Below are 23,512 nucleotides of genomic sequence, written 5' to 3'. Positions count from 1 at the left end.
TCCCACCTGAGACTCCTAGGTACCATCTTATCTGCGATATATCGTTCTAGGAACGCAATATCCCAGTTAGTGTGCACTTCGGTATTCATCAGGTTCTTGAGTCTCGTAAACCGGCTCCCAATGTCGTCGGTAGAGACGGGGGTGCCAGTAAAGACATACGACAGTCGCCTGTATGTGTCAACTACACTGTAAGTAGAACCTTGAATAAAGTCGTATCTCTTATCATACGGGAGTACACTATGTTTATTTTTGTCCTCCACATATTGCCACATTTATTGGAGTCATACTTGAATCTGTGAATAAGCGGATGATAGATGAATTGCAAGCCTAGTCTGTTCATGCAGAGGAGAGAGTCCAGCCCACAAGAGTTAATATCTCATGCTTTAAGTGGCCCTTCCATTAATTTGGAGGCCCACGTGTTGCGGTAAGCTGCCACCTTGTCTATCCGCACGGGTGCCTGTTTTCCACTCTGCTTTCCACACCTTGGGATCTTTATTCTTTAAGTGGACTTTTTATCTCCATATGCTGAATGGACTTATGATTTGATGCATATTATATCACCATATTGCATTTGTTTCATTTTCCTTTAGCACAATTAATTTTGATGTTTATAGCGCTGCACTACTTGATATACATTATGATTGGGATTGCTATGAATCCAGTGTTCTAGCTGCTATTTATTCATGTCATTTACTACGTTATACTAATTATCAATAAGCGCAGGATTCCCCCCTTGATTTTATCTGTTTATTATAGTTTTTTATCCTGCTGCTGATTACTTGTCCTGTTGTTTAACACCTCTTAAATCAATATGGACATTTTTGAGTTTAGAACTCAGCAGGTTCTTGATATGGAGGATGTCTTTACTGGCACCCCCGTCTCTACCGACGACATTGGGAGCCGGTTTACGAGACTCAAGAACCTGATGACTACCGAAGTGCACACTAACTGGGATTGTGCATTCCTAGAACGATATATTGCAGATAAGATGGTACCTAGGTGTCTCAGGTGGGAGGTCAACCCCCAGAGCGATGAACCAGATCTGGATGGTTGGTTTAAATACTTCAATGAGGCCGGGATCCAGTTTTTGCAGTTCCTTATTAGTAGAAAAAGGAGTAAACTTTCCAAAATTGATAGCGAAATCAGTGATCTGAAAAAATCGCTGGAGGAATTCAAAGAGAAGGATGACTATAAAAAACAGTCTGAGCTCCTTGTTAAACATCTGGAAAAGGAAACTACTGACCAAAAGAATAAGAAAAAACGGAAATTTAATCGTGATGTGGGTGACTACAAAAACGATACAGTGTTTAAATGGCAAATTACTAGGGCAACTGGTAATACCAATACGAATAATAACACTCAGGGTGAACCCATGGATACGGTTGCAGCAACCACCTCCATACTTAACAGTCAGGACACTGCTGGAGGGGCTAACAACAGGCCTATTGGTGGTGGGAGGGGTCAAAACCCTAATAAATTTCCCCTGAATGCTCCATCCAATAGAGGGTTTAAAAATTATAATAATACTAGAAATGGTAATAGACCCCAATTTACCAACCAACAAAAAACGTTTGTTAATAACAGACGTGGTCCACCACAGTATGATCATCAGAATGCCCCTTATACACCTAGACTGGGAAATGCTGTGCCCACTTTCAATCGGTTCACCCCTTTGGAAAGTGGTAGATGGGATTCCCCTAATGATAATAGGGTCATCACCCGACACCCTGGGAACGACCCCAGAGGGTGGAATGAGAATGGCGATCGTTTCGGTGACCGTTTTGGTTCTGATTATGAACAATTTGAATCACCACGTAATTTTCGCCCACCTCCACCGTATAACACGAATACATATCAGGGGGATTTTCCCAGGGGCAACCAAAATACCCAGAGGGATTTTCCCAGGGGCAATCTAAACATCCAAAGAGATACCGAACCAAGAGAGGGACCAGAGGGGGGCAGAAGGCGAGGGCAAAAAAGAAGGCGACTCTTAATGATGGGGGTATAATCAACCTTTCTAAAGCCACTTTCACGAAAGAGGAACAATCTGTGCTAAATCGCGGGTTAAAGTTTGCACCTCCCAGGACACTCAACAAGTTTGACACCTTTATTGATGTCCAAAAATATATCAGAAAGTTGAATGTACAAAGATATATATTGTCCAACCCCAGAACAACATCTAACAATATTAGCAGGTATACTCATACCACCCTGGCCAACGCCTCCCTATTTAATCCTTCCGTCAAGGTCTCCTCTTCTGTACAAGTTTTCAAGGAATTGGTACTGGGAGACCTGGAAAGGATTCAAATAAAAAAGCCACCGACCAACAACTCTTTACAAATTGGGTTGCAGTCATTGTGTAAACATAAGGACATAGTCATCCGCCCGGCCGACAAAGGCGGTGGAATTGTCGTGCTCAACAAGGATGACTATGTCCTTGAGATGAATAACATTTTGAGTAATAGAGAGACTTATCAAATCCTTAAAAGGAATCCAACAGTCAAATATAAAAAAGAGCTTCAGGTTCTCGTAGACCATGCCTTTGATAAAGGCATCTTGAAGGAGAAGGAGAAATTATTTCTAGTTCCCCTGGCTCCACGTTTGCCGTTTATGTACTTCCTTCCAAAAGTACATAAAAATCCCATCAAACCTCCCGGCCGCCCAATTATCAGTGGGATAGACTCCCTTTGTTCCCGTATCGGAAGATACGTGGATTCCTTCCTCCAACCATTGGTATCGCAGATGCCCTCCTACCTTAAAGATACAACACACGTTCTTAATATCATTAAAGACATCACATGGAAGGAAGGTATGATCGTGGCTACAGCGGACGTCATGTCCCTGTACACGATCATACCGCACCAATTGGGGTATGAGGCAGTACAGTACTATTTGAATACCCTCAGTGGTCTGGATAGAGTACAGATCGAGTTCATTCTAGAGATCCTAAATTTTGCAATGACCCACAATTTTTTTTGGTTCAACAACACTTATTTTTTACAGTGCCGTGGTGTGGCTATGGGGGCGAAATTCGCCCCCAGCCTGGCCAATTTATTTATGGCCAGGTGGGAGGAGGATGTCGTCTATAGGGACCAGCCGCCCCAGCTAGTGCTGTGGCGCAGGTACATAGACGACATCCTCCTCCTATGGGATGGTGACCAATGTTCCCTCGACCGGTTCATGTCCACTTTGAACGTGAATAATAGAGGCATCAAACTTGACTGTACTAGCAGCACAACCAGTATTAATTTTCTGGATTTAAATCTAATAGTTGAAGAGGACAAGTTGGTCACTTCCACCTTCTTCAAACAAACCGACCGTAACAGCTTTATTCCGGTTGACAGCTGTCACCATAAATCATGGTTGCAGGCTGTCCCAAAGGGACAATTTATGAGGCTACGGCGGAATTGTACCTACCTTGATACTTTTCTCACACAGGCCTCACAACTCAAAAGTAAATTTTTGGAAAAAGGCTATCACGTTGACTCCCTAGATAAGACCATCAGGGAGGTAGCTGATATGAACAGATCTGACCTACTAGCCCCACGCACCAGAACTAATGATAATCAACCATTTAAAAATTGTTTTGTTACCTCCTTTTGCACACAGCATTATGAGGTTAAGAAGATTATGCAAAAACATTGGTCTGTTATCAAGAATGATAGAGTATTGGGTCCGGTTCTTCCAGACCGACCCAATGTCATTTTTAGAGGTGCCCCATCACTACGACACCAGGTGGCCCATAATGTCATAGAAAAACCAGAGAGGCCCATGTTTCTCCCTGAGTTAAAAGGGTTTTATCCCTGCAAGAGATGCAATATCTGCGCTCTTAATGTGTTTAAAGGTAGGAAGATTGAGAAAATCAGATCCCATATCACTGGGAGAGAATATCCAAACAATTCCTTCATCACCTGCTCAACACAAAATGTTGTTTATCTACTTCAATGTAAATGTGGGAAGCAATATATTGAACGAACCCTGAGGAATATGCAAATTCGCATGGGAGAACACGTGGCGAATATTCGCAAAGGGTTTCCTGGCCACAGTGTGTCAAAACATTTTGACCACTGTCGGCACAAAGACCCTCGCAATACGTCGTTTGTAGCTTTCGATAAGTTCACTCTGAATTGGCGAGGGGCAAACGCAAAAAGGGAACTTTCTCGTTCCGAGACGCGATGGATTTATATTTTGAAAACCCATGTCCCTCATGGCCTCAATGTTGAATGGGACATTAACTGTTTCATCAACAACAGTTAGTGTTGCTGAAACAGGAAAGATACAGCTATGGTTTATCCCATTCATTATCATGTGTGTACCATTATGGTATTTTTTTGATCTTTTGACTTATTGTTTATGGTCTCCATTTATTAATATGTAGTAATTTGTTATAATTTCTATGGTCTTTCTAATTATGGTCTCCATCCATCTAATATGTGTCATTTTACTATAGTTTTTATGGTCCCCTGGTGACCAGTTAGAAATTATTGTTAGAACATGTTTAGCGGTCATATTTTAAGGGGAGAAGTGCTGCAATTCGTTTTCTGGCCTTTTTTTTCTTTTAATATTTCCTCTGGGACAATATACCGTTTGGCCACTAGATGGGGCTCCTTAATATCGGTAGCTAATATATCTCTATAGTCCCGTTTTTTTAATTATACATGCCGTATGCTTATTTTTTTTATCACTGTTTTTAAGTGGCTCTAGCCTTTTTTTTTATATGATTAACATATTGGGGATGACGGATCGGCTGTTTGCTCCGAGTTTTATGCCCTATTCGTTCGCTGCTGGATCTCTATACACTTCCGCCCTCAATGGCCAGACATCGGGTGCGTCACTTCCGCCCTTACTTGTCCGAGATAGGACAAGGTATCGGATATGACCTTCATATGGGGTATAAGTTAGGCGTGACCGCGATGTCCGGTAACCACGCCCCTGACGACGTCATTCTGACAAAACCGGTTGGGAGGTTCTGGACATCGCGTTTGTCACGCCCCCAGGACGCCGGCTTTTATGCTTGTTACAGCGGGACGCCGCTTTTTATTCAGTCGCCTGTATGTGTCAACTACACTGTAAGTAGAACCTTGAATAAAGTCGTATCTCTTATCATACGGGAGTACACTATGTTTATTTTTGTCCTCCACATATTGCCACATTTATTGGAGTCATACTTGAATCTGTGAATAAGCGGATGATAGATGAATTGCAAGCCTGGTCTGTTCATGCAGAGGAGAGAGTCCAGCCCACAAGAGTTAATATCTCATGCTTTAAGTGGCCCTTCCATTAATTTGGAGGCCCACGTGTTGCGGTAAGCTGCCACCTTGTCTATCCGCACGGGTGCCTGTTTTCCACTCTGCTTTCCACACCTTGGGATCTTCATTCTTTAAGTGGACTTTTTATCTCCATATGCTGTATGGACTTATGATTTGATGCATATTATATTACCATATTGCATTCGTTTAATTTTCCTTTAGCACAATTAATTTTGATGTTTATAGCGCTGCACTACTTGATATACATTATGATTGGGATTGCTATGAATCCAGTGTTCTAGCTGCTATTTATTCATGTCATTTACTACGTTATACTAATTATCATTAAGCGCAGGATTCCCCCCTTGATTTTATCGATATACCGATTTACCCATTGTGCGAATCATTGGGATATGACTTTAAAAATAACGAATAGATGGTATTATACACCTTACCGACTAGCAGGGTTTTCATCTTCTTATTCCCAACTGTGCTGGCGAAATTGCTCTCAGGTGGGGACCTTAGTTCATGTATTGTGGTCTTGCCCATCATTAACCAGCTATTGGAACAATGTTTTCTCTTATATATCCACCTACACTGGCTGCATACTATCACCATCACCGGCCCTAGCTTTGCTGCACCTGGGAATACATGACATTCCTACTCAGTACAGGTCATGGGTCACTCATGTTCTCCTGGCAGCTGGGACTGTTGTTTTACGCAAATGGAGGAGCTTGGAAGCCCCGAACCTCAGCGAGGTTGTTCTGTTATTAAAAAACAATTATCAATATGAAAAAGTTATTGCAACTAATAGCATGCAGCTAAAAACCTTTAACGATAATTGGGATTTTTGGGCTTTAGCATAATCTCATATTAGCATAATCTCATATATGCATTGAACTACAACTGCTAATTCGAACTCTTATGTCCAATGTTACCTGTATCTTTGTTGTTCTGGGACATTATTCTACCCGTACTTTATATTTGTACTGATGCTTCTTTTGTTTTTGTTGTTGAGAAATGTTCATTGCTTTTCTCTTTGTTATGTCATATACTCAAATAAAAAATCTTTTTGCAAAAAAAAAAAATATATAAGTGTGTGATTACAAATAGTGATACAAAATAGTCCATAGAGCAACCCATATATATAAATAACAAATATGTGAAAAAAAACTAAGAGAAAGACCGTAAATGTGCAAAAAGCAGATGATACGTCAGTGACGTATGACTACGAAGTGACTCCAAGAAAAAGAGATAAGCAGGTAAGGGCTTCCCAAATGTCCAGTGGAAGCGAAGTTGTTGGCTTTCAAATCAATGAAAAGCCAAAAAACGCTTTTGAGGGGTAAACCACAAATAAATCCACACTGATAGGAGCAGACTCAAGCACTCACAGCTACTCAACTCCACTCTCAGTAAAGTGAAGCATATAAGACATAAAGACTCATAGTGTAGTATGTACTGATTGAAATTTATTTATAAACATAATGTATAAAACCCTGTTCACACTTGGGCGACTTGTCAGGCGACCTGGTCGCCTGACAAGTAGCCTGCCATAGAGTAGCACAGGACCCGTTCTAATAGGAGCGACACAAGTCGTTCCGACTTAGAAAAAGGGTCCTGTACTACTTTGGGGCGACCTGGAGCGACATGCATTGACTTCAGTGATATGAAGTCCGTGCATGCCGCTCCGAGGTCGCGGTGCGAGCTGTGCACTGCGACTTCACAGGTCGCCCCGGGAAGTCGGGTCGCCTGTATGTGAACCGGCTCTTACACTCACATGTCTAAAGATAAAAGCATATGTTTCTGTGTAATAAAAGCTGCAGCTTAGCACACAACACAGCGATACAATTCTTCTGGCTCCTTAAGGGTATCCTTGAGCCTCCAAAAAGAAAATGTACCCAAAGAGTCTTAGAGGCTGTTGGTTTGGCTATAGTATATTCAACAAAGTTTTGTAACTGGCAACTGAGACACAAACCTGCACAGAATTTGAGAACTAATCTAATAATCTAAAATATATATATATATTTTCTGTTTTAGGTTCTTACCATGTTTCCAAATTTGCTGAGCAAGGTTCCTGGACCCCATCAGAACATTTTTGCCAATTTTGAAAAGGTGAGGGCATTTATAAGGGAGATGGTGCAGTCCCACCGAGAAGTTCTGGATGAGAACTGTCCACAAGACTACATAGACTGTTTTCTCATAAAGATGGAAGAGGTGAGTTCAGTAAAACTGGTATTGGAATGTTGCTGAAATGGTTGTCTCTACTTTGTTGATACTTTGAAGAAGAACAAGAATATCCTATGAATAGCCCTATTAATTAGCCATAGAAGCCATAACATTATGACTAGTCAGGATGCCCATGCTGACCTATGTTCACAGCCAAAAGCGCCTACAATGTGCACATGAGGATCAGAACTGGACCACAACAACAGAGGCAGTGTGACGCTTTGTCTTGGGCAGTGGGTGTTTTGGTGGCAAAATGGGGACCTTTTGAATTTTAGGTGGGTGATCATAATGTTATGGCTGATCAGTGGGTGTGTGTGTGTGTATATATATATATATATATATATATATATATATATATATATTGCATATATATATATATATATATATATATATATATATTTACACTATATATATATATATATATATATATATATTTCCTGGCTCTGCGTCATGCCCTCATACTACGGGTCAACTCCGCCCCTCTGACCCCCATAGGACATCCCTGAAATAGCATAAAAGGCAGGCAGTACCTGGTGGAGGTGTTCTTTTTTTCGTCCTCGCTCCGGACACCTTGAAAAAAAATGTTATCCTTCCTTGTGGCCTTCCCAGGTTCAGCCTCTCCTGGGTAAGAAGACCCCCTCTTATGGGCTGTAAATCTCCCTCAATGGTGGGTTCCCCTTGGTGCCGGGGGTAAGTTACATTGCAGTATAAATTGCTGCATTTCATACTGATACCATTACTTGACAGTTAAAACTGCCACAGATGCCGTATTCCAGTGGAGGTTATTTCCTTGCTTTTGTTACAGTATGAATGATGAAACTGGCTGGTGATTTTTTTGCTGTATTTTTCTCCCCTTAAACAGGCTTGCTGGCTCTTGTAGTTCGCTGGAGATGGTGGTTTTGCATGCTCCAGTGTGGGGGGAGGGGGCCAGCCCAGGCTTTCTCTGATCACTATGGAGCTGTTGGTTAATCAGTGGAGGCAGTCTGCAGGTGCGGCTGGCTTCTTTTTCCTCTGTGGCCAATACACTGTGTGTAACTGGGTCTCTGCTGCCCTCACTGTGAGTACATGCACATCCTGGTCTACTTTGCCTGTGTTGAAGCTTGGGGTATTTTTGTCTAAAGCTGCCGCCATCCTCAAAGCACTGAAGATTTTTATGGGAAGGAATGCGTTTTTTTTTTCTTTGCATTTAAAAAAAAAAAAAAAAAAAGAGAGCAATGTATGTGGGCAGGACAGAATCAATTTTCGTCAGTTGGTCAGTCCGAATGGACCTGATCGAGTGTGGAGCCACGGTGAATGTGAACTAAGCACCCTGCAACCTTGATTTTTATTCCCCAGGAGATCACATACTGAAATATTGACACGGCTGTGAATGCCGTCACTTGGCGAATGCTTCACATCATCTTATCACTAATTTGGAGGATATGTCAGCAATACCTTAAGGAGGTAGTCCAAAGATCTTCCTCTCATTGTGCTTAGCACAATGAGGTGTTGGGAGGATACGTTGCCAGGAAGGAGAATGTGTCTATGCCTTAATGGGGTAGTCAGAGGCTCTCCTGTCCACTATTTATAGCCTCAAAGTTACTGTGAACACTGGATGTAGTTACCATTCCCAAGTGTTGGCGTATAGCTTGCGCTGCTTTACAATACTGTTGCTACCTGCTGCAGAGACAACAACAAGGTTACTTCTGTTTGTAGGCGACAGACAGCAGCATAAGCTGGCACTTTGTGTGCAGCCTGTGGCTATCCTATTAGTCCTTATTGCTTAGAGCAGATAAGGTTCTCCATGAGTGGAGGAGAAAGGGCTCCAGGGCTCTGGTTGGGAAGCTTGTGTAAAGTTTTCTCAGTTCAGGTAAAGGCTTGTTTGCCTGGCTCTTGGGGATGGCCCAGGACTACAGCATCAGAGTTGCCTTAGTGGAGATAGCCAATGGCCACACCACACCACCATGTATGTGATTGATCTCAGAAGCTAAGCAGGTTTAGACCTGGTTAGTGGATGAATGGGGGACCACCTGGGAACACTGGGTTCTGTACAGCAGCGCATATAACCAGAAGAGGGCAGTAATACTGATAATTGTGCACTTAGCTTTTCTAGGTTTCTGGGTGAAGCTGCCCAAGTGCTGTGGGGGACAGTTCACCACTCTACGTCCATGGGGGCCCTTACATGTTCTGCATTCTGAGGCTTTGCAAAGTCTAACAGCCATAGGCATGCCTCCTCAAAGCAGAGGCAACAGGGGGTTTGTGGTTTCGGAAGCTTTGGTTCCCTGGATGTTTTGGGGCTGCATTTCCCATGATGCTCATGCACTCTGAAGTGTAGTTGGGCATTGTGGGAGGTGTGGTTCTGGGGTGCCGAGGTTCGCCATCACTGCTCTAGAGCTATGGTCAGGTGCAGGTTTTAAAAAGAAAGCAGTGTACAATGTTTGCATTACCTCCCATACCCTGGAAGACCTTTTTAAATGTTTGAGGATCAATGATCGCTAATGTTCTCATCCCTGCAGCAGTTTCCTGCTTCCTTACCATAGCTCCCATGCTCCACCAATCTGTCAACAGTTTTAAGGAGTGATTTGTGGCTCAGGGCATTCTTTCAAGATGGATGCAGAGGTGGAGCATGAATATTCATTCCCTCTCTTGGGTTGCAAATATTAGATGGCCTTTGGATTTATCTTAGTACTAAGCACGTGCAGGTATTATGAAGGGTCCTGTCTTTATGACAGAATCCTGGAAAACCATTATTCTGGTGCTAAGGAAAGGAGGCTGGTGCCCTTTTCTGGACTTAGCAAACGCTAGTCTACATATTCCTATAGTCTGGGTTCGCCAGCACTTCTCAGGTTTTCTAGCAGACGCTGACTTGGCCTAGGTCATGGATTGTTTTTTTGGTTGACATTCTCCCCAGAATCCTCTTGAGGGTACTATCAATCTTTATGGCATTTATTTCCTCAAGTGATATCTTGCTGATAGCGAAGTAGGGGTGCTGCAGGTAAGTAATGTTTTAGCATGCAGGACCCTCTAGATCTTGGAGTATCTTGTCAATTTTTAGTAGATTCAAATTCAGTCTACTTAAGTCCTGGATCGCTGTTCATTGCAAGTGAAGGTCATGTCCATCCTTCTGGGTCCAGGTATGTTTTTGGTCACGGCACCCACCCCAGAACCCTTCTGGAGGTACTATCTATCCTTAGGGCATTAGTTTCCTCAGTGATATCCTGCTTAGAGCGACGTAGGAGCACTGCTGCTAGTTAACGCCTTAGCCTGCAGGACTCTTGAGAGCTTTCATCTTGTCAAGTTTTAGTAGAATTGAATTCAGTCTACTTACTCCTAGATCGCTGTTCAGTGCTAGTTAAGGTCATGCCCATCTTTCTGGGGCCTGGGATCCTGAGCATTATCTGGACTATATCCTGGTGTTGGCTCACTCCAGGGATTTTCTCATAGATCACCGGGATCAAGTCTTGCAGACCCTATCAGAATTTGGGTGGAAGCTGAATGTGCAGACGAGCCAACTTGTTCCGTACCAATGCCTAACCTACCTGGGCAGGGGTTTCAGTACAGTCCAATACAATATTTTCCTGTGAAGAGAGGAGATTTATCGAGTCTGTGTGGAGACTGAGGGGATTAGGTCCTCAAAGGAAATCACGGTTCGTCTGGGGATGAGTTTTTTTTAGGTCTCCTGACGGCCTGTATCCCAGCAGTGCCTTGGGCACAGTGACACAGGAGAAGGTTTCAGTTCTGCCTTCTAAGCCAGTGGCGCCGCAGTTCTCTCAGCCAGAGGTTCCAGGTTCCTCGCTTAGTTTCCAACAACCTTCTGTGGTGGACCAAGAGGAGCAACCTCTCCCTGGGCGGGCCCGTCTGCCCTGCAGACTGGATCACAATTACTTCGGATGCCAGTCTCCAGAGTTGGGGGGCGCATTGCCTACAACTGAAATTGCAGGGAGTGTGGGACCAGAGTTTGCCATGTTCCTCGAATCTCCTAGAACAAACAGCGACCAGGGAGGTGCTGAAGACGTTTTGGCCCGTAATCCAAGGCAGGAGAGTCAGACTTCTCATGGACAATACGACGGCAGTATCGTACATTGTGAAACAAGGGGGGACAAGAAGTCTGCAACTTCTCCAGGTAATTGCGGAGGTCTTTTCCTTGGCTGAAGCCCACTTGCTGGACTGTTCAGCATCGTGTCTAACGGGCTCTCAGAATACCCTAGCAGACCAGTTGAGCAGGAACTTCGCCAACTACACAGGATGGATGCTAAATCCAAAATATTTGTCAAATTTTCACACAATGGGGAGTTCCCGAGATAGACTTAATGGCAACACATTTCAACTGTCACATTTTTTTCCCCACTTATTTTGCACGCAAGCTCTGGCCCAGGGTGCTCTCTATCAGAAGTGGGGCTTCAAGCAGGTCTACCTATTTCCACCAATTTACTCTGATTCTCAAATCATTGGTGAAGATCATGGAGGAGGGAGTATCCGCTATTGTGATAGCTCCATTCTGGCCGAGGAGGCCATGGTTTCCCCTTCTTGGCCGTCTGGCGGCGTTTCCTCCAATAAGGCTCCCTCAGGTCAGGGACCTTCTCATCTGCAACGGCCACACTCACCCCAAATCGGCCCATCTGGCCTTGACTGCATGGAGTTTGAAAAGAGCAAGCTCCAGAACCTGAATCTCTCTGGCTCAGTAATGTCCAACATTCTGTCTTCCAGGAAAAAATCTACTAAGGCCACTTATTATAGAGTGTGGCAGGGGTTCGAGGCTTTCTCAGTCCAACAGGGATTTTCTTTCCGTTTCTCCTCAGTGGTGAATATATCGGGTTTTCTGCAGTACGGCCTCGACTCAGGACTAAGCTTCAACATACTTAAAGTACAAATTTCAGCACTTTCGGCCCTTACCAATACCTCATGATCAAAGTGTCTCTAGTAGTTGGATTCCTCCGTGCGGCAATCAAGAAATACCCGCCTATTCGTCCTTTTCTTTCCAAAGTGGGATTTACCGTTAGTATTAATGGGGTTGCTAAAAAGCCACTTTTTTTTCCCCAGATTCGGACAGTCCTTTATGGTACCTGACATTAAAGATGGTTTTCTTGACAGTTTTGGTCTCAGCCAGAAGAGTCTCAGACACTGCTGCCTTCTCCTACAAAGAGCCGTTCTGCACCTTCCTTCAGGACAGGGTAGTGTTAAGACCTTCTCCAAAGTCCCTTCCTAAAGTCTCGTCGGAATTTCATTTTAATTGGGAATTGTTTCTCCTGGCCTTTTCACCTTCTCAATCAGCCTTGGAGGAGCCTAGATGGTATGATCTGGATATGAAATCTCTCCCACAGACATAGGTTCCCAGAACGGTCTCGTTCCAGAAAAGAGATGCTATTTTTTTGTATTCCCAAAGGGTCCCAGGATGGTTATGCTGGCCCCTCCAAGAGTCCTCTCGACAGGGATAGTTAAAGCAATCCAAACAGCTTACTCCCTGGAAGGCCTCCCCCTTCCTCAGGAGATCCGAACACATTCCACAAGAGCGGTGTCATCCTCCTGGGCAGCTTGGTCCAAAGTATCGGCAGACGTGGTCTATAAGGCAGCAGGTTGGAGATCTCCTACTACCTGCATAAAACACTATAAGCTTGATGTGATGTCATCCCAGTATGCTCAGATGGGAGCTTCAGTATTGTCTTCTGCTTTATCAAGATATTAAAATTTGTTTCTTGCAGCAGTACCTGGTGTTTGTAATTTATTCTTCCCACCCTAAGTTTTGACTAGTTAAGTCCCGAAGTATGATGGCATGACGCAGGAAAATGGAAAATTGTTACCAATACTTACCGTAATTTTCCTTTCCTGGCTCTGCGTCATGCCAGCACAAACCCTCCCTGGACCGTCACGAGCTCATACAGAACACCTCCACCAGGTACTGCCTGCCTTTTATGCTATTTCAGGGATGTCCTATGGGGGTCAGAGGGGCAGAGTTGACCCGTAGTATGATGGCATGACGCAGAGCCAGGAAAGGAAAATTACGGTAAGTATTGGTAACAACTTTCCATTATATATACACACTGTATATATTTATATACATAATATTATATAATATTAGCTCTGCAAATATTTGGGAAGGTAACTGATTCCCTTCATTGGAATGATGTGATATCATTATTGTTTTCTTGAGAGTGTACAAAGTATGTATAGAAATGAGTTTTATAAAATCCTACTATTGACAGCATTAATTACATTAGGTGGATCACATTTCCTAATCAAAATAATAAAGCTAATATGTTTGTGTTGTCTTATGTAAGTTGTAGCTCACATTGCAAACTGTATTCTTCTTGCTACCAAATAAATGTTACTCAATTTGAATACCTATTCATGTGTTAGAAAAAAAACATTTTTAAAATCTCTTGCACATGATTGGGTATGTAAAGTAAATATGGCTGCACTTATTCACTAACATTCCCTTTGCAAAGTGACTACACTCACAAAAAGCTGCAGTCATTGTTTACATTGTCCATGCAGGAGCCTAAGATATCTCATCATAAAATAAAGTGCTATAGTTGTGCGGAAACTTTAACTTTTTGTTAGTTTTAAAAAATCCTAGCTGAAAATGTACTGTAGCCCATTTTTTTTTAAGGGGGGGGGGGGGGGGGGGTTTGAGAAATAGCCCATACATGATATTGCACTAAATCTGTATGTAAAAAGAAGAACAGAACATAAGAGAAAAACTCGTAGGACCAGCGCTATGGGAAAACTACTAAATATTAAAGGTGTAAGCTGCCACCAACTTACCCCTATGGATTGGGGCATAAGATCAGGGTTTTAATGTGAAATGTTGGTTTGTGGCGCTACCTGTTTAAGAGGGAATGGGTACCATTAGGTGAAAAAGTAGATATTAAAAATCATATGAATGTTGCCCATGTAGTGGTGTTTTTCATAAGGTGCTGTTCTGCATACATAAATAAATAAATACCAACTTCAAATCACAAATACAGGTGCTGTTGTCCATAGATAAATAAATAAATGCCAACTTCAAATCATAAATACAAGTATAAGATACCACATATAAATAAATATGTGCAACGTGCTAATGAAAGTGCTAGTACTATACATGCTAGAATTGTTGCCGAAAATACAAATACTCCCAAAAAGAAAAACTGCAGAAGTGCTATTATTCACTGTCCACCAGGGGGCTGCTCCTGATGACGTCATGGCGACGAAACGCGTAGGGCAGAAATTAGCGTTAATACGTCACTCCTGGTTTGTGTGGTTCTTGGCTGTGGAACACGGAAGTGCCACGGTAACGGTGACCGCTGAACACAGATTGCCAGAACTGTAAGTTATTGCGTTTTTTTTTTTTTTTTTATAAATTTGAAATACTATGCTATGGGGCATCCTATTCCTTGTTCTTGAGCATCACCAGATCCAACTAGACACCGGACAACAGTGAGGGGGACACCTGGATTCGGACAGGACGGTACCCTACAAACGACCTTTACTCCTGTGGAAATGGGTGGGCAATCCGGTGAGTGTAACTCCTAGTAGGAATCACGGGTGAAAGCACAGAATACACAGATACGGTGTTACACCTGCATGGAATTTCGTGGATACAGCACTAAGGATACTGAGGGGACTGATTGAAGCACTTTAAGGACTACAATAAATTGCATTGTCACTTTTTTAGCTCTAGTTTGCACTCACTGGCCATATGCAAATATATACCAGGGATTGGTAAACCACCACAAAACAGTCCCCCTGGTGGACAGTGAATGATAGCATTTCTGGAGTTTTTCTTTTTGGGAGTATTTGTATTTTTGGCACCACTTATAGCACGTATAGCACTAGCACTTTCATTAGCACGTTGCACATATTTATTTATATGTGGTATCTTATATTTGTATTTGTAAATTGAAGTTGGCATTTATTTATTTATCTATGCACAACAGCACCTGTATTTGTGATTTGAAGTTGGCATTTATTTATCTATGCACAACAGCACCTTATGAAAAACACCACTGCATGGGCAACCTTCGTATGATTTTTAATATCTACTTTTTCACACAATGGTACACATTCCCTCTTAAACAGGTAGCGCCACAAACCAACATTTCACAAACCAAGAAAAACAGAACGTTCGCTAAGTGGAAGAGTGGGTTTGATAATAAAGTTGGCAGTGTCTCCATTTAGAACGGGGCCTCTGTGAACTGAGAGGGTTCCCTTCCTGGGAGTAGAGGAACTACTGTAACCAGCATATAGCTTTATTATTCAGAAGCATATACATGTACACCAATATAGAAATAATACAAACTTTTTATAGGAAAAGATTAACAGTACATACATCCAATGTATAAACAGGTAATATCAGCAAACAGCCCAATAGAAGTCCTGGTGAAATTGTGTGCATGTACTTTTTTTTTTGTTGATATGGTTATTAGTAGAGATACCTCCAGATGAATGCTACAGCAAGGTCCAATTAGAGGGGCCCCCGAGAATGATGTGGCATCTGTCTTTGTGTTGGAGACGTGAAGACAAAAATCAGAGGTCACGGGGATCTTTCAAATGTTGTCTGACCAGCCTGGAATGGAACTTCTCACCAGCAGGAATTTAGGGATAGCACTGGAACTACTCTGTGTGTTACTCCCTCCTTAGTAGTGTAAAACCATCTCTTCTGGCTTGGAGCATGAGAAAGACATGTGGCTGAGATTTTCTGTCTCTCTCCACTTCTTCCTTCAAGGGTTTCAAAGCCAACAACTCAGAGGCAGGAAGTGCATACATATACAGTATATTTCCAGGCATTTACAAATTCAGACAGTAGAGGGCAGTAGATGCCTACAGTACACCAATACCAAAATGGTTTTAAAGCCTGGCTCCAGGCTGGCCAAAAATATTAAATGTGGGTATGCCCTTCCCCCAGCATATGCAGAATTTTTTCTTGTTTTGTACAGTTGGGATCTAGTAGACAGAAATACTTACCTTAACCTCTTGCCAACCGCCGCACGATTATATACGGCGGCGGTCAGCCCCTACTGTGCAAAGTTACGTATATATACGTCACTCGCCCGCGAGCCAATAGGGGGCGAGCGCGCCGCCGGGGGCGCGCTCCCGTCCCCGCTCGTTCTCTGACATTCCAGCGCGAGTGACCGGCAGCTCAGATGTCCGCCGGTCACTCGCGATCGTCCGTTACAGAGGGAGAAAGGCAGGCGGCTAATGTAAACAAAGCCGCCTGTCCTTCTCCCTGGTGTAACTGCAGAGATCATACGATCCTGCTATTTAGGATCCTATGTCTCTGTGGTTACATGAAAAGCCACGCCCCTTTACAGTAAGAAGCACGCCCCTAAGGACACATTTAACCCCTGCCTCTCCAATAAAGTTAACCCCTTCCCTGCTAGTGTCATTTTTACAGTAACAGTGCATATGTATAGCACTGATTCCTGTAGTAATGTCACTGGTACCCCCAAAAGTGTCAAAAATGTCAGTCAATGATCCGATCTGTCCGCCGCAATGTCGCAGTCCCACAAAAAAAATTGAAGATCGCCGACATTACTCGTTAAAAAAAAAAAAACACCAAAAATTACATAAATCTTTCCCTTAGTAAACACAATAACTTTTGCGCAAACCAATCAAAATACCCTTATTGCGATTTTTTTTTTACCAAACATATGTAGCAGAAAACAGATTGGCCAAAAATGTTAAAAAATTTAGATTTTTACATTTTTTTTTGGGGGGGGGGGGGGGGGGGGAATTTCATATAAAAAAATGTGAAAAAAAACATTTTTGCAAAATTGTCGCTATTTTTTTGTTTATAGCGCATTATCAAAAAATCGCGCAGGTGATCAAATACCACCAAAAGAAAGCTCTGTTTGTGGAAAAAAAATGATGTCAATATCATTTGGGTACAGCGTCGCACGACCGCGCAATTGTCCGTTAAAGTCACGCAGTGCCGAATCGCAAAATAGGCCCTGGTCAGGAAGGGGGTAAAATCTTCCGGGGCTTACGTGGTTAATCCATGGTCCCAAGGCAGCCAAAGCACCAGGTGTTCCGGTATTGACGACCAGTCCCCTAAAGCCACTTTTCTTCTCTGGGTGCGGTGCTTTCCGTCTCAAAGGTGTCATTGTGTACAATGCAGGACCAGCATCCACCATTGGTCCTGTACTATATGTTATGATGTTGAAGACCCAATCACATTCTTACGCAGGAGAGAAGGAAATCATAGTCCTAGACCATGAATTAAAGCATACACCTAAGAACAAAAATATGATATATAATATATTGCAGGTGCATAGATGTGGGAGCCACATTAGTTTTCTCTTTTACGAAACATTTTTTGCAAGTCCTAAAGAAGTGTGTTTACAAAGCCAGAAATCCAGTATCCTTGTAATTTCCTATGCACTGAACTGAAATCTCAAACAACGCTATCCACCTTCCAAGTTCTCTTCTGTTAACAACAGAACATCTTTCCCCTCTGTTCCGGAGACTAGAATGGGGAGGTTTATAGTATTTAGTTAGAACTCCTATCACACTTCCTGTCTAAAGGTGACAACACTGCTCTCCAACAGATACAGTACAGTAAGTGAGTGTTGTCATTCTAGAACACTCAGTTTGTGCTGGAGACCATGCTGAACTGACTAGATCAGTCACTAGTCATGGATGGGTGATAATGCAGGTGGACAGGGGGAAATCCTACAGTAAATTGTTCCCAACGGTGGAGAGTGGTGGTGAACCCTCTTAAGGTGTGGGCTTTTGCCTTTTTGTACGGCCTTATGATTGTTTCCATGTAGACTTGGAAAAGTAAAAATGAAGGAGCGCCCGGTGTCCAAATCAATACGAGTTTGGTAATAGATCAAAAGGTGTTAAAAGTAACCACAGGTACATCAAGCCAATGCCTTTCAGGAGATAGGATTCCCCTTTTTAGGATTATTAAACAAGCATGAGAAAATATACAAAGAACAGATATACGCTATATTACCAAACCTACTGGGAGGCTTGCCTTTACCCACACAATTATTGATATCCCAGTCTTAGTCCGTAGGATTCATTCTATTCAATACTCTTCTGGGAAGGCTGTCCACAAGGTTTAGGAGTGAATTTTTGGGAATGTTTAACCATTCTTTTAGAAGCACATTTTAGAAGCACTGTTGTTGGAGAGAAGGTCTGGCTCGCAGTCTCCGCTCTAATTCATCCCAAAGGTGTTCTATTGGGTTGAGGTCAGGACTCTGTGCAGGCCAGTAATGTTCCTCCACTCCAAACTCACTCATCCATGTATTTATGGGCCTTGCTTTTTTCACTGGTGTGCAGTCATGTTAGAACAGGAAGGGCCAACCCCAAACTGTTCCCACAAAGTTGGGAGCATGCAATTGTCCAAAATGTCTTGGTATGCTGACACCTTAAGAGTTCCCCTCACTGGAAGGGGCCAAGCTCAGCCCCTGAAAAACAATCACACACCTTAATCCCCCCTCCACCAAATGATTTGGACCAGTGCACAAAGCACCATAAAGACATGGACGAGGGAGTTTGGAGTGGAGGAACTTAACTGGTCTGCACAGAGTATTGACCTCAACCTGACAGAACACCTTTGGGTTGAATTGGAATGCAGACTGCGAGCCAGGCCTTGTTGTCCACATCAGTGCCTGACCTCACAAATGCGCTTGTGGAAGAATAGTCAAACATTCTTATTCTTCTATACCTTGTGGACAGCCTTCCCAGAAGAGTTGAAGCTGTTATAGCTGCAAAGAATGGGCCAGCTCAATATTGAACCCTACGGACTAAGAATGGTATGCCATTAAAGTTGATGTGCATGTAAAGGTAGGCGCTCCAATACTTTTTGTAATAGTGTTTGAGGGTAAGGTATAAGGGCAAAAATGCAGGAAATGCCAAAAGATCATATCAAAAGTGTATATTGTATAATTCAATAGAAGTCTCTAAAAAAACTCTAAAAATCATACAGTATATTGAGAGCGGATGATCACAATAAAAATAAAAAATAAAAAATAATAAGAATAATGGTAATAATAATAATAACAATGATAATAATACAAAATAGTCAAAAAAGAATCTAAACAAAAACTGTACAGATACATTGCATACAAGATTAGACTAGAAGTCAAATCTTAAGAGATATAAATAGGTGTGTGTGTATACATTTCTGAAACTATGTGTATAATAGCTGCCTATATTCCAAACCATTAATATGCATAGTATTAAACCCTGTAAGCCACATACAAATGTAAGGAGGAACTTGGTATAAACTGACATGTTGCTTCTAGCTAGTAAATGGGAAAGGTCCCTACGTTGGATATTTGTTTGAAAGGTTTCTGTGGGGAAAAGAAACAATGTGAGAGAAGAATCAAGAAACCCCTACAATTTTTTTTTTTTTTTTGCTGGTACATTCCTGTCACCCTTTCTAAAACACCCCCTGTACCAAAAAATGTATGTTACTGGCCACATCACCAGGGAAGGGGGACGGTAGGAGCGCTTCAATGGTTTACATGACCAGAGACGAGCCTGTCATCCTTAATGTAAGTGAGGGGTGAGTGTATAGAAGTGGCACATCCCCCACCTGCTGCATCTATCCAGTCTGTGTGCACTGAGTGCCTATTACTACATTGGGGGCTGCACTCCTTTTTTCTGTCTAGTTCCTTCCTGAGATTTCCCTATAATCTTTCACCTCTGGAAACATCCACCAATCTGCAAGCAGAATACTTCTTTCTGATTGCTGATTGGAATGCTTTTTTTTTTGCAGTGATGTTTACCTGTTGTTTATCCAAGTTGCTGCCAAAAGACTGTTCAATGATTTGTTCAAGTGATACTAAAGGGTATTCGTTTTTCTCTAAAAGAAAAAAATGTATAATACTTACCTCCTGACTATCTCTTGTGACATGTCTGCAGTCTCTGACCATCTCCTGTATCATGTCTGCAGTCTCTGACCATCTCCTGTATCATGTCTGCAGTCTCTGTCCATCCCCTGTATCATGTCTCATTTCTGACCCTCTCTTTTATCATGTCTGCAGTCTCTGAACACCTCTTGTATTATATCTACAGTCTCTGACCATCTTCTGTATCATGTCCGCAGTCTCTGACCATTTCCTGTATCATATGTGCAGTCTCTGACCATCTCCTGTATTATGTCTGCAGTCTCTGACCATCTCTTGTATCATGTGCGCAGTCTCTGACCCTCTCTTGTATCATGTCTGCAGTCTCTAACCAGCTCTTGTATCATGTCTGCAGTCTCTGACCATCTCCTGTATCATGTCTGCAGGCTCTGACCATCTCTTGTACCATGTCTGCAGTCTCTGACCAGCTCTTTTATCATGTCTGCAGTCTCTGACCATCTCCCGTATCATGTCTGCAGTCTGACCAGCTCTTTTATCATGTCTGCAGTATCTGTCCATCTCTTGTATCATGTCTGCAGTCTCTGACTCTCTTTTGTATCATGTCTGCAGTCTCTGACCATCTCCTGTGGTATGTCTGCAGTCTCTGACCGTCTCCTGTAACATATTGGGGGGAGCCTGGAGCTCCTCTTTTCATTGTTGTCTGCTGTGTTCAGACTTTGCTACATGCAGGCAGTGTCATCTTATTTTTTTTTAAAGAGTTGAGTTTTTTTGACTGCTTGAATTTTTTGATGAAAACCATGGGCAGTAATTGTGATGCATCATGATTAGAGTTGTGCGGACACCTGGATGTCTGTGTTCGACGGGTTCGGCCGAACTTTAAAAAAAAGTCCGGGTCCGTGTCCCGGACTTTTGCCGAACTTTTCCCGGACACCGAACCCCATTGAAGTCAATAGGGACCCGAACTTTCAGGCACTAAAATGGCTCTAAAACACCAAAGGAAAGGGCTAGAGTGCTGCAAATGGCAGCAAAACGTAATTAAGAGCATGGCAAGTGCTCTGCAAACAAATGTGGATAGGGAAATAACTTAAAACAACAAAAAAAACAGAAAAATAAAACAATGTTCTTCATCTCTGAAGGACGAGGCCCATATGGAGTAGGAGGGAGGCTGAGGTGGTGGTGGATGTGGTGGTGTCATAGGCGTGCGCACAGGGTGTGCCGGGTGTGCCTGGGCACACCCTAATCACCTAGGGCACATAGCATTATCACTCTGTTTGCCAGTGAGGAGATGGGAAAGATCTCCCTCGGACCTGCTCTGCTCTATTTCTCTTTGACAGCAGGGAGAGTAATGTATCGGGGCCATGTAAATGTAGGCAAACACATGCATGTGTATTTAAACTTTGGGGTGCACACCCTAATGCAATAGGCTGCGCACATCTATGGGCGGTGTAGGTGGAAGCGGCGGTGGAGGACCAGGGCCGGATTAAGAGCATCATGGGCTTGGTGCTGAGGATTTTGAAGGGCCTTAAGGGCCGTGCCTTGGCATGCACCCAGAGGAGGAAGGGTGCAGCCATGCATGCCTAATTCAACATGGGATGCTGTCTCTGAAGCCCATAAACACATCCATGCATCGGCAACTGTCCCTCCTTGTCCGGCCTTCGCGCTGTGTGGGGAGGTTCTGAGGGTGCTGCCTGGGGAAGCGAGCATAGAAGCCAGACTTCTGTGTTTACAAGTGACAGAAGAGCGGTAACAGTGAATATGGCCAACCGGGGCCTATATAAAAGGTAGGGGCCTGGAGCTGCAGCTCCAATAGCCCCTACGTTAATCTGGCCCTGAGGAGGACGAGGTAGCCAACACTGCTTCTTTTCACAAATTTTAAATGAGGGTACACCCCAAAAGAGTGAGAAAGAGCAAAAATGGAACAATGGGTGGGTAAGGTCGGTATCCATTGCTATTCTGCACAAGGTACGGAAAAGTCCAGTGGGATCCATGCCTGGTTCATTTTAATGAACGTGAGCTTGTACACATTGTCTCTGGACAGGCGGCTGCGCTTGTCTGTTATAACGCCCCCAGCCGTGCTAAATACCCGTTCAGATAATACACTGGCTGCAGGGCACGCCAGCACCTCCAAGGCGTAAAGGGCAAGCTCAGGCCATGTGCCCAATTTGGAGACCCAGAAGTTGAAGGGGGCAGACCCGTCATTCACTACATGTAGGCGTGTGCACACATACTGCTCCACCATGTTGGTAAAATTCTGCCTCCTGCTAAGACGTTCCATCTGAGCTGCTGGTGCTCCTGTTTGTTGTGGCGTGCTGACAAAGCTTTTCCACATTTCGGCCATGCTAACCCTGCCTTCTGAGGTGCTGGCGGTGCCCTGGTTGCGTTGGCGACCTCCTCCTCCTCTGCCTTGTGCTTCCACTGTGGCCCCGCTGTCAGATGGGAATGCCAGCAGCATCGCGTCTACCAGCGTGCGCTTGTACTCGCACATCTTGCGATCACGCTCCAGTGAGTGAATTAAGGACGGTACGTTGTCCTTGTAACGGGGATCCAGCAGCGTGGCCACCCAGTAATCAGCACAAGTTAGAATGTGGGCAACTCGGCGGTCGTTGTGGAGACACTGCAGCATGTAAATCGCTCATGTGTGCAGAGGCAACGAAAGGCTGTCCTCTGTGGGAGGTGTATCGTCCGTGTCCTCTGTATCCCCCCAGCCACGCACCAGTGATGGCCATGAGCTGGCCTGGGTGCCACCCTGCTGTGAACATGGTTCCATCTCCTCCTCCAGCACCTCCTCCTCCTCCTCCTCATCCTCCAGAACTGTGCCCCTGCTGTACAATTGTGTCCCTGGCGTTTGTGTGTGCAGGAACCCACCCTCGGAGCCCCTTGCGAATGACTGCCCTGAAAGCCTTGGAAATGTTACCTCTTCATCCTACTCCTTCTCCTCCTCATCCTGTGCCACATCCTCTTCCATCATCGCCCGAATTGTTTCTTCAAGGAGGCATAGAAGTGGGATAGTTAAGCTGAGAACGGCGTCATCGCCACTGGCCATGTTGGTGGAGTACTCAAAACAGCGCAACAAGGCACACAGGTCTCGCATGGAGGCCCAGTTATTGGTGGTGAAGTGGTGCTGTTCCGCAGAGCGACTCACGCGTGCGTGCTGCAGCTGAAACTCCACTATGGCCTGCTGCTGCTCGCACAGTCTTTGCAGCATGTGCAAGGTGGAGTTCCACCTTGTGGGCACGTCACATATGAGGCGGTGATCGG

General features: G+C 43.7%; 1 protein-coding gene across 1 annotated transcript in view; it reads left to right on the top strand.

Moving 5' to 3' along the window:
• LOC309559463 (cytochrome P450 2C8-like) overlaps window positions 1-23,512 on the top strand; it is a 139,231-nt gene that overhangs the window by 69,305 nt on the left and 46,414 nt on the right. The window contains exon 5 of the mRNA XM_082262735.1: window positions 7,287-7,463. Coding sequence (XP_082118861.1) covers window positions 7,287-7,463 — 177 coding nt within the window. The remainder of the gene's footprint in view (window positions 1-7,286; window positions 7,464-23,512) is intronic.

Source organism: Pelophylax lessonae (genome assembly GCF_965119305.1).
Source record: "Pelophylax lessonae genome assembly, chromosome: 7".
Lineage (NCBI taxonomy): Eukaryota > Metazoa > Chordata > Amphibia > Anura > Ranidae > Pelophylax > Pelophylax lessonae.
This window is presented reverse-complemented; position numbering and strand designations above follow the sequence as displayed.